Source organism: Pelophylax lessonae, assembly GCF_965119305.1.
Source record: "Pelophylax lessonae genome assembly, chromosome: 11".
NCBI lineage: Eukaryota > Metazoa > Chordata > Amphibia > Anura > Ranidae > Pelophylax > Pelophylax lessonae.
In genome coordinates, this window is record NC_138778.1 from 176,900,813 (window position 1) to 176,917,092 (window position 16,280).

General features: G+C 44.0%; 1 protein-coding gene across 3 annotated transcripts in view; it reads left to right on the top strand.

The window, feature by feature from the left end:
* Positions 1 to 10,295, top strand: part of LOC309566586 (myosin light chain kinase, smooth muscle-like) — a 122,906-nt gene extending 112,611 nt beyond the window's left edge. For all 3 annotated transcript variants that reach the window (XM_082271778.1, XM_082271777.1, XM_082271776.1), the window contains 4 exons: positions 709 to 829; positions 2,444 to 2,525; positions 4,580 to 4,711; positions 9,888 to 10,295. In XM_082271778.1, coding sequence (XP_082127904.1) covers positions 709 to 829; positions 2,444 to 2,525; positions 4,580 to 4,711; positions 9,888 to 10,111 — 559 coding nt within the window. In that variant the 3' untranslated portion in view covers positions 10,112 to 10,295. The remainder of the gene's footprint in view (positions 1 to 708; positions 830 to 2,443; positions 2,526 to 4,579; positions 4,712 to 9,887) is intronic.
* The last annotated feature ends 5,985 nt before the right edge of the window (positions 10,296 to 16,280 follow it).

The following is a 16,280-nucleotide window of genomic DNA, read 5'->3' on the forward strand; positions in this document are numbered from 1 at the left end:
TACATGAGGTGTTACTGGCCAGATTACCAGGTGAAAACAGAGGGGGAAAAAACATAAAAAGAAAACAAATGCAGCCGACACATCGAATGATTGGTAAGCTGCAATATATACAATTTTTGGTTTGGGGTTTAATACCACTTTACTTGTGGATAGACTGGGGAAAAGGTTACAATTTTTACCAGGCCCCATACAAGAAATAGGGATGTGCAGTTGTCACTGGGATAGGAAGGCATGGGCAGCATTTTCTTGCCGCATTAAAAATGTAGTTTTGAGTCTCACAATTAAGAGGGACTTCCTATCCATTCCTGTCCTAACCGGAAGTGACGGGAAATCTTCCCAATAGGACAGTAGCTAGAAAGTAAAGCCTGACAGATTGATGCCCTTCCCTGCTCTATTCCAACAAGTTTTGGCTGAAGTGGATCTGGGTTTTTTTTTCCTTAACTCTAAAGCTTCTTTCCTGAGGGATGGCACCCTGGACCAGCTACCAATACTGGCAATCTGTTCAAATAAAGTGCACTTCCGAGGCATCTCTGCACTTAAATGGTTGTGTGGAATGACTTTGACCTGAAAACTGATCTGGTGCGGTCACTGCGATACCCCAATGCAATGTTTCCAAAAATGGTACCAGGAAAAGAACTACCAAAGGGCAAAAGTCTTCACAATGCCACTACATTTTATCATTGGTGTTTACTGTATATCTCTGCCCAGATCCCGTCTCACTGCAGAGCAGGCTCTGGATCATCCATGGATGAAGGACAAAGACATTTCCAGCACAAAGACCCTACCTAAGGAGCGCATCCGAAAATTTCTGGCAAGGCAGAAGTGGCAGGTATGGTCCCTCTCCCCCAGCACCTCTTCTACACACACACATCTACCTCACCCAAATCCCCTATTGTCCTAACTCATTGGACATTTAAGAAATACTTCCAGCCAAAACCTATGGTAACTCCAAACGTAATATTGATCAGTGCTCGAAATTGAGGTCTTGTAGTGGACAAAGTGGAAATTGAAAAGCCTTCAGCACTCAATGTGCTCTAGTGAATTAAATGCAGCTTACCAGAAGGTGAGACCACCTATGATGGATGGTCAAATGTATTAAAACTTGCCACTCTCCGTGGTGACGAAACTTGTTGGATAGGGCCTATGAGAGTGACTCGATCATGCCAGCTGGGACCTGGAAGTAGACGCACAACACAAGGGGAAAAGTTTGTTGGCAACTCTGCAATGCGTTATATAATGACGCTTTTTTTATACTGGCTTTGTGTTTTTTACTGTTTTAATTAAACTGGTTCGTTGAACTACTACACCGTGAGAGCTTTCTTCCTTTTTTGATCTGTGACGAATATCTTTAGGTCTCATTAGACTGGAGGTCTGCTGATTCTTTTACTACATGGAATATAGAAAGAGCGTGTTTGACCATCCGTCATTCTAGTAAGGTTCATTTAATTCACTAGGGCACATTGAGTAGTTTCCACTTTGAGGACTCCTCACTATTCTATTTTGGCGTTTTTATATTTGTTTTGGACTTATCAGTCCTAAACCTCTATGAACTACTCTTCACATGCGTCCAGATATGCAGTCTTTATACACTTTGGATGTTTTTTGAATAATTTCACATGTTTGTTTTCTATGATCATGTTTATTATTTGGTTGTGATTTACCTCTGAGTGCTGCACTTTCATTATATCAAGTCCAGGGCTTGATCTAACCCCCCCCCCCCACCCCACCTAGCAGGGCAGACCCCTATAATGTATGAGTGCTCAACCTGTGGCCCTCCAGCTGTTGCAAAACTAAAATTCCCATCATGCCTTTTGAAAGTGTTTTCACCCCCAGATCAGGCAGGCTAGATCTGGCCCTGGGCAAGTCGTGATAGCTGGGGAGTGCTAGCATTGGCTTTTGATGGGGGGGGGGGGGGGGAGATTGTTGAACCTCTGCAGAGAAACTGCTGCTTCCTGGAGGAACAGCGTCAAATCCCTGTTGCACCTCACACAAGGTTAATGACCACCTTCCCCCTTCCAGGATGCAGTGACACAATGATGGGGCACTATTCCTCCCATTGACCCCAATGATGGGGCACTATTCCTCCCACTGACACCAATGATGGGGCACTATTCCTCCCACTGACACCAAAGATGGGGCACTATTCCTCCCACTGACACCAAAGATGGGGCACTATTCCTCCCACTGACACCAAAGATGGGGCACTATTCCTCCCACTGACACCAATGATGGGGAACAATTCCTCCGGGGGGGGGGGGGGGGAGAGCACAGCGGAGGTGAGTATTGGTGCATAGTGACACGTTCTGTTTAAAACAAACAGCAGATGACCAATTCTTACTGTATGAGCCCTGCACAAGTAGCAGCCTGTAGTCAGGGTAAACACTGACATTTTATAGGTAATAGAATGGGAAGGCTTAAGGACTAAACCTGATCTCTCCTGCAGAAAACTGGTAAAGCAGTCCTGGCTCTGAAGAGGATGGCGTTGCTCAGTAACAAGTCCGATAACAACTCTCCTGCCATAGAAGGTGCGCTATTCATCTGACTTCCTTTCCTGCTATAATACAGACCGTGTGAAATGAGTCCCTGCAGTTTTGTCACTTGAGACGCCCACTCTAATGATCTGTCACTTCATCGACTCACAGCCCATAATCGCTGCGTGACACCATCGCAGTTCCTCGTGCATCAAGATGTTAGTACTAAGAATAGCTGTACATTTCCCCATAGCCACCAGTCATACAGTCACACAACAATGTAATCTAATGGGGTACAGCTCAATATGATTGGTGCCTATGGGGGGGGGGGGGGGAGAGACACAGCTGCACACTTTGATCTATGAGGCTAATTAAGTGCAACACCAGCAATTCAAATGTATTTACATTTTTTTTCATGAGCACATTTCCTGCATTTTTTATTTTTTTATTTTAATTATTATTTTGGCTGTTTAGTTTCTTACCTGCTGTACCTCTGAAAAGTGATCCCGCTCGGATTGCTTTTTAGTGGCATTTGTCAAGCAGGGAAGAGGACTCCCCTTTATTTATTTTAACCCTGTAATTGTAGCAACAGCGCTCTGCTGTGAGGCATTTGCGGCGCTTCTTCTTTCACTTGAATGGGCTTACTGCCCATCAATTGTGACAGAAGCAGTAGCTTAAAGTGTTACTAAACCCAGGAGCCTGCATTCATTATATCTGCTCTCCCACAGTACACAGAAAATGGGAATGCAATTTGTTTTAGTAAAAAATTACTAAATACATTTTCTCATCAGCAGTATATAGCAGTCTTGTGACTTCTGTCAGTGTCTGGTTAAAGCTTGTAGGAGGAGTTTTCATTCTTCTGACTGTCCTATGAGGCTGTGAACAACAAACAAACACAGGGGGGCACCGGCCTAGTGCATTATCCTTTTGGAAGGTTTATTTAAAAATGTGAGTATTTTTAATCCTTTTAAACGAGTTCTTGATAAAAGCATATCACATAAGGAACGCAGTCCTCAGCAAAGGATCCGAGGGTGAGTCGTCCCCTGAATTTGTGCAGGCTAACGCGTTTCGAGGCTTAGCCTCTTCCTCAAAGCCTCGAAACGCATTAGCCTTCACAAATTCAGGGGACGACTCATCCTCGGATCTCTTGCTGTGGGACTGCGTTCCTTATGTGATATGCTTTTATCAAGAACTTGTTTGTGAGTATTTTTAATTCATTTATTTTTAAATAAACCTTCCAAAGGATAATGCACTAGGCCGGTGCGCCCCTGTGTTTTTTGTTGTTCACAGTGTTTCCAGACTTCCCTGGTCGTTTAAGGGGCAGCAAGGCCGCAGCATTCTTCCTGGGTTGTCGTGTCCACAGCTCCAGAAACCGCTGCAAGATCCTAATAAGGTTGACTAGAGACTACACCCCTCTGAGCGCAGTGAACTGGTGCTTTGCACCAAAACTTTTATATACTGTCCTATGAGGCTGCAGGACCCTTGACACTCTGGACAGTGCTGATTGGCCCTGTGCTGATCACATGCAACCTCCCAAGGAGGAAAAAAAAAAACCTCTAGCAATACACACCAAACTGATCATGTGCTGCTTGTCCCATAGCCTCTGTTCTATTAGATGGTTTGGGTACAGTGGAAGAAGGGGAGGATCAGGAGATGGGTTGGGGACAGTGGAAGAAAGGGAGGATCAGAGAAGCCCGGATCAAACTGCCATTTTTACACAATGCAGAGGATTAACCCCTTAGGTTCCACATTGAGTAGAACAAGCATGCTTTATCTCTGCATATACAGAGTTATTCTGCATATACAGAGTAAATTTTGCAATCAGGAACATTTTATTTTTTAAATTGAAGAGCATGGTTCCACCTTGTGTCCGGAGACTGAAGAGGAACTGAAAATGAAATGAAATAAACTATACAGCTCCTGTGCTGGTTCCATACGTGAATCCTTTGTGTGTTGAGGGATCACATTTCTCTCTATTGTATTGTTAGTATCCTGGGAATAATGTAATTATCTTCAGTGTAAAAGCAGATGCATGAACGTCTCTGAGCTTCTATTATCTGTGATGAATTCTGACTTTCCATAATTGTACATCTGCTGTGTTATTGTAGAGGTTGGTGAAAGTCAGGAGGTGTTCAGCTTCCTGCAGGAGCAGCTCCAGAGGCCTCCGGTCTTCTCTTCTCAGCTGAAGGATCAGGCAGAGGTGGTGGGCAGTTCTGCTCGCTTCCACTGTCACATAGAAGGTAAGAAGCTGCTGGGGGGGTTCATATCTTACATACCCCCCAGATCTTTGTCATCTTTTCAGGTACAAGTTTCAAGGGCTGTCCACTTTAGGATTAAACCTCTTTACCATGTTCTGAGCTATGAGGCTTGATTAGTGTAGTTTGAGGACCAGTTATCTATTATGGTGGCTCCAGGATTACTTATCGGGAAGTTTTCTTATGGTCTATTAACCAGTTGTGCTCTAGAACAAATTGCATTTTTAATAAAGGCAATAAAACTACTTTCCCAACCTATTTTTCTAAAAGCAGAGGCCCTGTAGAATAAAAAGCTGATGGTTCCAAAAGTTTATGCCCCATAAACCTTTGCGCAACTGTTAAATGTAAATTTTCAGAAAACCTATAATGAACTTTAGTTCTCGCACACACAATATACTACCCATTGTTTTTGCTAAATTATAAGATAGTTGCACCCAGTGAATACATAATAAACATGCCAAGTCAAAAATTGCGTGCACCCGTGATATCACAAAAAATTACAGTACCCAAGAATCGCCATAGGTAATGTCTTTTACAGCTCATCCGTTTAGATTTAAACAGGAGCTCTTTGGCTAGAATTAATATTCCCACTCGAACATGTCACATGTGTGGTGCAACCGCAGTTTACATACGCCCTTGCATCCTGGGCAATGTGGGTTATGGCAACTTTTAAAAAAATAAATAAATGCATTTTATTTTTTTACTACTTTGCTATTGCAAGGGGTTATCAAACTCATATGTGTTGGCATTGGGCAGGTAACCGGTACTCTAATTGGAGATATTAGGGGACTAATAGGCCCCAATGTCTCCCCAGCCCTTCACAGCATCTAACAAAGCACAGATCTGCTTGGTTAGATGTTTCCCCCTTGGCTGTACCGCCCAGGAAATGGTGGATCTGAAATTGGAAGTGAGGTCATAGTCCTCCCCCCTTATCATTCATCGTCATTCATCATCATTATCATCCTTCATCATCATCCTTCATCATCATTATCATCCTTCATCATCATTATCATCCTTCATCATCATTATCATCCTTCATCCTCATTATCATCCTTCATCATCATTATCATCCTTCATCATCATTATCATCCTTCATCATCATTATCATCCTTCATCATCATTATCATCCTTCATCATCATTATCATCCTTCATCATCATCATCCTTTATCATCCTTCATCATCATTATCATCCTTCATCATCATTATCATCCTTCATCATCATTATCATCATTCATCTATCATTCTCGTTATCCTGCTTCATCTCACCCTGCTTCATCTCACCCTGCTTCATCTCACCCTGCTTCATCTCACCCTGCTTCATCTCACCCTGCTTCATCTCACCCTGCTTCATCTCACCCTGCTTCATCTCACCCTGCTTCATCTCACCCTGCTTCATCTCACCCTGCTTCATCTCACCCTGCTTCATCTCACCCTGCTCCATCATCATTTCTGGTGTCATTGTTTTACATGTTAAAGCGAGTCATGGATATACTTATAGAAATTGCTTTCTTGGTCCCCAAGGGTTAATACTTCTAAAGGGAAGCTGACACTACAGCTTTTCTCATCAGAGAGCCTCGGTTCACACTAGATGCAGTGCAAACACGCTGCGGATTCTGCACCGCATTGAAAATTGCAACCTGTTCATGCGAACAGTTTGCGGAGTGTATGTTAAGTTAATGACCCCTGAAATCATTTGCAAAATGCAGAATCGGAATTGCACAGGTGTGACCATCCATGTGATCCGATTCTGGTGAGGACAAAAAGAGTCCTGCCTCGAGTGGTGCGAATGCTTTGCATTTTGGGCTTTACAAACCCATGGCTCAAATTGCACCCCAGAGACACTGCCTGTAATTCACACAGAAATGTGCTGCGATTCCTACGCAAATTACATGCATTGTTCTGCACTGCATCAGTGTGAACCTGGGCTGAATGTGCACCGGGTGATTTATAATAAACCAGACCCTCCCATTCAGAATCGGTCTGCACAGAATATAGTGAAGAAGACTATTTCCTCAGAGCAGAAAGAGGTAGGGCTCTGCTACAGAGTGTGAAAGTCATTGCAATTGACCTAGATCACGCAGAGGGGGATGATTTTAGTTTTTTTCAACAAAAAGTGGAATTACAATTTAGGTTGTTTGACTCACAATTGTCCTTAAGTTAGGGAATCTTTTTCGAAACCGCGTACTAGAAGCAGATCGGTGGCTGTAAGCAGTACAGTTCTGCTTTCAGGCACCTTTAGAGGTAAGACCTAGGAGGACTCCGAGACGGTTGTTTCATTTAATGAAGAAATGGGAAGCTTTCATGTGTGAGGGTAAATGTGTTCACTTTCTGAAATTAAGAAAAAAACTAATTGTGATGGGGAAAAAAATGAGTTATATGCTAAAGAATGGTTTGTTTTCTTATGGGAAGTCTAGTACCTGAACTTTCCCATCCCTTGACTAGGGTCCTCCGAAACTGGTAACGGTCACTGAGAGCACAGATAGATTTATTGTTGGTGTGAGAGAGAACATTGAGGCCGTGTTCACACTTTGCAAATTGGATGCGCATGACAGGACCGGCTCTTAATGGAGCCCTTGCACACAGTTCCGGGGTGGCTGCGGAGAGGATTTCAGGGGTCCTGTGCGTCTTTGGCTCCGTTTTCAGGTTTGAATTCAGGCAAACATTTGGGCCGGACTCTTCCATTAAATAGGGAACAGGGATGGACCGGACCCCAGCTGTGAGCTGCATCCGCAGTAGGTGTTCTACTAATCGCTTTAGAATGAACAAAAGATTTTATAATGACAGCGGGGATAAGAATACAGTGGATCCCTCCCACTCCGCACTGCAAGGGTTAAATACTCTTTTAGCCTAGAGGTGCAGTAATAAAGTATTTAACTAAATTCCTATCGCTGCACCCCTGGGCTAAGTGAGCTTTTAACTTTTGCAGTGCTGGGGGCTCCACTGCAAGGGATGGTCTTAATTCCCAGAGTTCAGCTTTAAAGAGGTTGTAAACCCATACAAAATTTTTTTTTTTTTTTACCTGAAACAGAAACACATAATGAGCTAGTATGCATCGCATACTAGCTCATTAGAAATACTTACCTTATAACGAGCCCCCACCATGCCGCCCGCTTACCTGTATGATGGGCGACATGTTCAGTCACCCGTCTTACGGGATCGCGGCATCCGGCCATCTGATTGGCCGGAGCCGCGGTGACGTCACTCCCGCGCACGCGCGTGGGAGCCGATCGTCACGGCACTCGGCTCTGAAGGAACAGCACCAGCGGCCGTTCCTTCAGAGCGCATGCGCCAGTGATGTCACTGGCTGCATGTAAGGTAAATATCTCCTAAACTGTACATGTTTAGGAGATATTTACAGTACCTATAGGTAAGCCTTATCATAGGCTTACCTATAGGTAAAAGTGTCAGAGGAGGGTTTACTTCCTCTTTAAGGTCCAAGAGCAGAACTGTGTAATTCTCAGAACTGGGTGGAAGTACCTTTTTTAAAAGGAAGCCAGTTTGGTGGATATGGCTAATGCCTTTCTTTGGAAAGTATAGATATAGGTTTACCTACACAAGTCTATTATGTGAAATTTTTCTCACATGTAGTAACCTTGCTGGTATTGGTTGCCAATTCTTGTAAAAAGTCGAAGAGCTATTGTGTGCAGTACTGGTACAGGGTTCATTCAGCACCCAAGGCAAGGATGCACAATTGCGCCCCTCCGTTATTAATGCATGCTATAGAAAGGGTTTACTCCCCTGTGTCCATGCTCTGTTCTCTTGCTTTGCTGTGCCCAGGGCAGCTTTCCCTCCTGTCCATCCCTTGTCCTGGTCTATTGTATGTGGACATATGAGGTCAGTATTTAGACCCTGCATTCCACATTGACCAAAAGTACTCAACATTTGAGTTCATAGGCAAGTCACAAATGCTTTTGTACATTTGCCATAAAAGTAACAGTAATATTTTATGGAAATTTTTGTTTGATCGTCTTTAAACTGTAATGGCTGTATCACAACAGGGTGGAACTGTGGATACAGAAATGGTAGAGAGGTGCCACGTCCTAACTTAATTGGAAAACTATATTGTCCGATACCATGGACTTTAAAGGCAAAAGAGTAAACTATATTGTCCAATACCATGGACTTTATAGGGAAAAGAGTACACAAAGTTGAATAAAGTTATTTACGGTACTTTAGTTACTTTATTACAAAATAATTATTACAAAATAATTAAAATGTAAACCCTATAAAATATCACAATGCAAATATTGCCTAAAGAACGTAGGTCACACCACTATAACCACCGAGGCCCATTCCTGGTAGATGTATAGGCGTCCAAAATGTAGCCTTTGCCAGTATCCCAATGGGCTTGTTGTAGGAAGATGTGGTGAAATAAAGCTCTACATGTTGCGTGCATTAGCGCTTCCTTAGGGGCTTAGACAGATTTATGTGTATGGTAGCACACAATACTATTGTAATAATCTGGTAAAATATCAGAGAAAAGCGGGAGGTGCAGAGTATGTCACCGGTCATCAAGTAAATCCAAAGGGAGCGATGCTTGTTGCCACAGGGTACTCATTTAACAGAGAGACCTGCACCAAGTGGCAATGAGTAGTCGGAGTTCCAATCCTGCGTGGTATCCAGTCCCTCAATGGGTTGGGAGCAACGACCTCCTCAATGATTGCATGGTAATGCCATGAGAGACTCCGCACCGTCTATCTGCCATCCAAAAAGACGACCTAATGTGGTGGCTTTTTTTTTTTTATACTGCCCTCCTGGGCAAAAGTAAGCAAATAATTTCTGCAATACATGCATATTTCCCCAGGTTTTGTCTCTTTAAATATGCTTCTGGTAAAGAAAACGATCAGTGATCCTGCCAAAAATCCAGGGGAAATCTGCATGTATTGTAAAAATGATCCCCCCCCCCCACCCCCATCACTGCACATACTTTCACTATCATTACATAAGTGTACATGTTGTTTAAACATGTCCTATAACAAAAAGATATTTGGCTGTATGGAATAAGAACCATAAAATGTTTTCTGATCGTTCAGTACCATGACACTTCAAACACGTTCATTGGACTACTAGTACCATCCCCACGCCGAGTAAAATACATAGTGAGCTAAAGATGTTTTTTTATATGTTTCTCGGGAGTTCAAGTTTTTCTTCTTTCAACAGGTTTCCCAGACCCGGAAGTGCTGTGGTTTTTCTCTGGACAGGCGATCCAGGAGTGTAAGAAGTTTCAGATTGAGTATGAGGATTCTGGTAGCTGTACGTTGGTGATATCGGACGTGTCTCTGAGCGATTGTGGATTATACACTTGCCAGGCCTCAAATGCCCATGGACACGCTGAGACCGCGGCTAGACTAACTGTCCACCAATTACATGCACAGCGACACTGAAGGGAGTGGGCTGAGAAGACCACCTGACTGCATTACCGAAGCAATCCACGTCCATTTGTATCTGTGTGCGGGGGAACTGGATGATCTTCATTTTGTAAAGTCTTCTAGTCTGTATATAAATTTATTGGTAGATGGCAGACTTGATCTCAGGGCTCTCCTTATACTACGCACAAGCTAAACTGGGCTTGTTAGAAGGCAGGAAGCCGTAGCCCCCTCACCATCCAATTGGTTTCACTGATTTGACTACTGGACTTTGAGGTCAGCTTGGTCGCTGACTTTTTGAGTGTTGTACATTGCTATTGGTTTTACATTGCCTATTTAATATTATTAATTGTGGGATATCATGGGCTTTTATATATTAACATGGTGACCGTAATCAAAAACCAAGTTCTTGTATTGGCCAACATCCAGTGCCAACCCATCAAAGGTATCGTGGTGCTACTGCAACCTGCCATTGTATTCAGAACATGGTTAATTTTTCTTTTGTAAGCATTCTCATTAAATAATGATGGCACTTACTAAGACCTAGCCCATGGGTGCTCAACCTGTGGCCCTCCAGCTGCTGCATAACTACAAGTCCCATCGTGCCTCTGCCTTTGGGAGTCATGTGTGGAACGGTCAGCCTTGTAATACCTCATGGGACCTGTAGTTCAGCAACAGCTGGAGGGCCACAGGTTGAGCACCCATGAGACCTAGCTTGTCAATTTAGATGGTCGGATCCCCCCCAGAACTGACTTTCAATTACAGGCTAGACTGAATCAACCAATGACAATGTATATGTATTGGGGGATCTTCCAGGATTGCTCTAGGCTCTGCCTTTTAAGCTTCGCCTTTTGCAATGCTCTACCAGAAGAGTCCAGAAAGTCCAGCAGAGGGGGACGGGGGTTCTCAAAATGTTGGATAAGCCGACTTGAGAACATGATCGATATTAGAAGCCAGGTGTCTGCCATCTTCTGACATATCGGGCTGATCCCTAAAGAATGTGCTACTCGTGACAGGTTAATTTCATGCACTACTGAAGTGTTTCACTCTTGGGCTCCCAAGTAAAAGCTCTGTAGAGATGTGACTGAAATACATGGATTGCACTGCAGCAAAGTGCCATTATTTTCATGTTCTTTGTGTGTGTTTTTTTTTTTTTTTTCGTTTTCAAAAAAAAAAAAGTTAATTTGGGCAGTATTTTTTGAAAAGGGCAAGTCTTTGATCCCCCCCAGCAGGTTTTACACGCCTCCTGAGGCCCTAGAAGAGAGATCTTACACTACCTCAGCAAGATTGTAGTAAGTCAAAAGCTTGGCTGTTGAGCCGAACTACTGTTATGACCTTTTTAGTCAATGGTTTTCAAAACGCGTGGCGAGAGAGGCAAAGATGGTGGCACTGGCAGCAAGCAGCCAAGCTCTGCCATGTCAATGGTGCAGGAAGGTCTTTCCAATGGCAGCAGGCATGACCCATGAAGCCTTGTTCAATCCACCTCAATTGAGGGGTTTGAGGTGGTCTTGTGCTTTTATGGTCTGTAGGAGGTTGAATTTGGAAAATGTCTGCTGATAATAGTCAATCAAATTGCAGGGGTGGTTCTGTGTCAGATAGGCTCTTGAACCTTGTTGCTGTCATTGACGTGTATTACTTTTTTTATTGACATTTACTTTTTTCTAGATCTGGTGATATCCATTATTGCTGAGCTGATGGCAGCTAAAGTAAAATGTGAATGGCTCTCCCCAAGACACAAGACTAGGGCGAGAGCGATACACTCCTATAAACTGGATCAGGATTTCTTTTCTACATGTATTACAGGGGATAGCAATCCATATTTGTATCTACTCCGAGCTGATGTAGAAGAACAGGATTGACACAAAGCACTTATTTCAGAACACACATCCAACACTGTACAAAAAAAAAATGAATTTTAATTTTAGAAATTAAAATCCATCTCAACCTTTTTTTCCTCCATTCCTGTCCAGATGACATTGTCACTGGGACAGAAAGTAATGTGGAATCTCTCGGTGAGGCCTTAGACAGCAGTTAAATCCTGACAGAGGTTCTAACCCTCCCCCGCACTAACTAGAAAAAAGTTTGTCTGGATTTACGCTTTAATAGACAATTCTAGGCTGTTGCTGTTGAGTATATTATAGTATATTATAATATAGTATATTAACCCTTTGTTGGTAATGGCCCCTTTTCAAAGCACTGAAATCAATATTGAAAAACGCAGTTACTGCCAACAACTGGAGCTCCATGATCTGAGATTAGTCGCTCATGTAGCCGAGCCCTTGATGAACCCGCTACAATGGCAAATCTGACTTCTTGACCATTCTGCACTGACCTAATTGAGTTAGAAATAATGGCAGTATGTGGCTTTGCCAGTAGAGGGCAGTAGAATGACTCGGCATTCTCTTACAGCAAAGGAGACCCAAATTTATGAATGCCAATTTTTAAACCATGCATTTTTTATACCGGCTGCCAGATTATGAAAACCTGGTAGCTTCGAATACTACTGAGTATTTAAAAGGTGTTTTTTTTTCTTGTTTGTTTTTTGTATTGCTTAATATTCATTATATAAACTGTGGAAAATAAAATGACTAACAAATGAATGACTGCGTCTGTTTTCTTTACCCATTCAGCTGTCTGCCTGGTAATCCATGCATAGGAGAGATTGCTGCAGAGAGATTGTCTTCATAGCTATGATCAGGTGACCAGACAATCATTCATAGCTATGATCAGGTGACCAGACAATCAAGTTATAAGTGTTCATTAAGAAGGTAAAGCAGAACTCCACCCATAAAGGTTTTCTTCATGTTTTGAGTGGTGTAGAATAGGGATCAGTCTCATCATAAGTGTAAAGTAGATTTCCCGTTTTTATATAGTTGAGCCTCTGTTGGGTTTTTAAAGCCATTTTATATCCTGTTGGACCATAATCACGGTCTCTGCCGAAAACTCCAACTTGCCGAGACAATATTTCTGATGGGTGTACACCAGGAATAATTGGAGATTTCGACCACTTGGTGTTTTCACAGAACACCGGCAGCCTTTACACTCTGGTAGATGCTATAATTAGTGGAGATTGTTAGTCCACCCAAGAAATCTCCAATTATTCCTGGTTTATGCTTACCGGAAATAACGTCGTTGGAGTTTTCGGCAGAACACCGGCCATATGTGGTTTGAATTCCTGCTGGACCGGCTGAAATCCAAACTGTTAATGGGCAGGTTGAATGAACCAAATTGATCAACTTTGGTACAGCCAGCGTGCTGGATTCTGTTGCAATTTACTACTAGTGGCTGCTATAGCCACTAGGGATAATCACGGTCTTCAGCGGGAATAGCTTCCCCCATCTCCCACCGGCTAGGAGGGATTTCCGTATCAACATTGGCTGTGTTGATGGGGGAATCAAGCAAATTTCTTTCCTGCAATTTCCGTGGTTTCAGGAAAGCAAATCACTCGGTTTATGGCTTAGTTATCAGCACTTCTGCCCTCCAGCACTGAGGTCCTTGGTTCAAACCCTGGCCAGAGTGAGAGAATAGCATATAGGAGCAGCAGGAAAGTATTAATAAAAAAAAAATGGGGACAGTAACTATAACACACCAAGCCCCGCATTAAACATGTGAAACTGAGTGATATATGAATATAGAGTGCTCTCGTGATACCATGATACCATAAATAATCAAAAAACACTTTCATATGATATTAAAGCGGTTGTATCCTCAAAAAAAAAAAAAAAAAAACCCTGCAGGACAAAGACATAAATGAGCTAATATGCAGCTCGGCGGCTCCGGTGCTGTAAGTGGCTGGAGGCGCAATTACGTCACTCCCGCGCATGCACGTGGGAGTTTGCTTTCTGGCAAGGAGCCCGCAAAGAGCTCTGAAGGTCTGCCAGACCGTCGGAGCGCATGAGCCACTGGTGTCAGCGGCTGCATGTAGGGCAAATATTTCCTAAACCGTGCAGGTTTAGGCGATATTCATTTTACCTACAGGTAAGCCTTATTATAGGCTTACCTGTAGGTAAAAGTTAAAAAGCAGAGTATACTACCGCTTTAAGTAGTGAAAGTCCAAAAAGCAAAGTCCCAACAATTCAACGCAATAAATGTGTGAAAAGAAATGCAAAAGTTGCTTGAAGTGACCAATCAGATGAATAGATCCCGTGAATAGAATTGCTGAGATTGCCATGTAATCCACCACCAATGTGTCACCACTCCCGTTAGTTGGGAACTTGCCAGAGAGAATTGCCCCCATTGTCATGGTATGGGCTAATGCGCTATGGGATGTAAACACACCAGTCACATCAGTTCCTTCTCCAGATGTACTCCTGTACAATCATACATTAAAAAGAAAGGCTCCACTAGTGTGACGTAATTTTAACCAAATTAATTAAATAAATCCCCAATCCAATACACACACATAAATGCAGTGGCAAATAGCACATATCGATAACGGGGGAAGGGAAGCATGCCCCGGCCCTCACCACCTCCACGCTGGTATAGGAACCATGCAAGCCATCCTCCGTTCCTCTGATTGAAAGTCCGGTTTGCCGTGTAGCCATGCCCCTTAGCAGGAAAGTATTGCCTGGGAGCAAAGAGAAGGAGCAGGGGGAGGTGCTCTCCTACTTGGTTCCCCATTTTTTTTCTCCTTTCTTTCATTCGTTGATGGACACAGCTCCTGAGAATCTTAACCAATGTTATACTGCCCCCTACAGGAGTAAGACACTAGGCAGAAATAAAGGCTAGACTACGCCCATGGGCAGGTATACTCTCCCTCTCTGCTATAGGTACTCAGTCTTTTTCTTCTGCCTTGTCAGGAGTAAGGAGCTAGTTCCTTGCTGGGATCTCTGATCCTGGCAATTTCTTTCCTTTTTAGTTAAACATTTTTTTTCTCCTCTGTGTGTGTGTTTTTTTTTTTTTTTTTTCCTGTGAGATCTACAATAAACTGCCAGACTGGGTGACAGGCTGGATAATCTAGATCCAGTGGTCATCCCAGTCTGGCCAGGAGGCATGTTCAGACCACAGCTTGTTGCTAGGTTGGCCGGGACATAGCCCTAGCGGACGGGTGCTGGCCTGCAATTTAAACGCCTCATGAGGTCACATACAACCAGGTTTCGGCCTGCGTTGCAGCGTTCTTCCTGGCCGACAGCCCCCCATTTCGATGGGGAGTGGTTCTGTCTGAAGCTGTGCCCACCTGGTTCCTGGTATGGTGAGTAGCTGTCCCACCTCTCCCCCTGGAGGTTCTTTGGGTGGATGCGGGCCTCTCCCTGGGTTCCCCTCCTTTCCATAGGCCCCCCCTGTGCCTTGGTGGTCCCTGTGGGTCATCTAGTCCCCCCTCCCCTCATCCCCCCGTCCCCCCATGGGCAACTATTTTGGCTGTTGGAGCCCCTCCTTATCCCCTGGTGCTTACTCCTGCGTCTCTTTTCTTCCTGGATGCCGCGCATGAAGTGCTTCTGTCCTGGTGCTGCTGGTGACTGTCTGGTGGGGTGGTGAGTCTGGTGAGGTCTCCCCTCTCTCTGCTGCAGGCTCGTGGGGTGCTCTGTTGCTGGCAACCAGGCGGTGTTCCCAACCCAGTGGGGGGTGTTCCTTAGTGCTTTTTACATGTTTGTGGGGTCCCCTTATTCCTCATGGAGTCTTTGGAGCACATTTCCCCACCTGATTCCTTCTGAGGCTGCGGGGCCCTCTACGTCCCAACCATCCACTGATGCACTGACGGTGGTCCTGGAGTCCTTTGTGCCCTGGGTGGAGGTGGTTTTTGGGTGGTAGGCTAGTAACCCATGCCTGGGGGTGGGAAGTCTTCGCTAGGTTCCGGGCTCGTGGACCTCCTTGGTGCAAGGCAAGTGGGTCCACAAAGTGATACGGCCCGGCTACAAGATTGAGTTTTGTTCTTACCCTCCAGAAATGTTCTTTTATTCCAATGTGTGTCTATCCCTGGACCGGTTTCATGCTTTCTTCAGGGCGGTGCAAGACCTGATACTTCGGGGGGTGATTTTCCCGGTTACCTCGGAACGCTTTCAGGGGTTTTATTCAAACCTGTTCATGGTCCTGAAGAAAGAGTTCAAGGTGTGTCAAATTCTGGATCTCAAGGCCCTGAACTGCTTTGTGTGGGTACAGAAGTTCAGAATGGAGTCTTTTCCCACGGTGGTGGCATCACCGCATCGGAATCTCCTTGCCTCTATCGACATCAAGGATACTTACTTACACA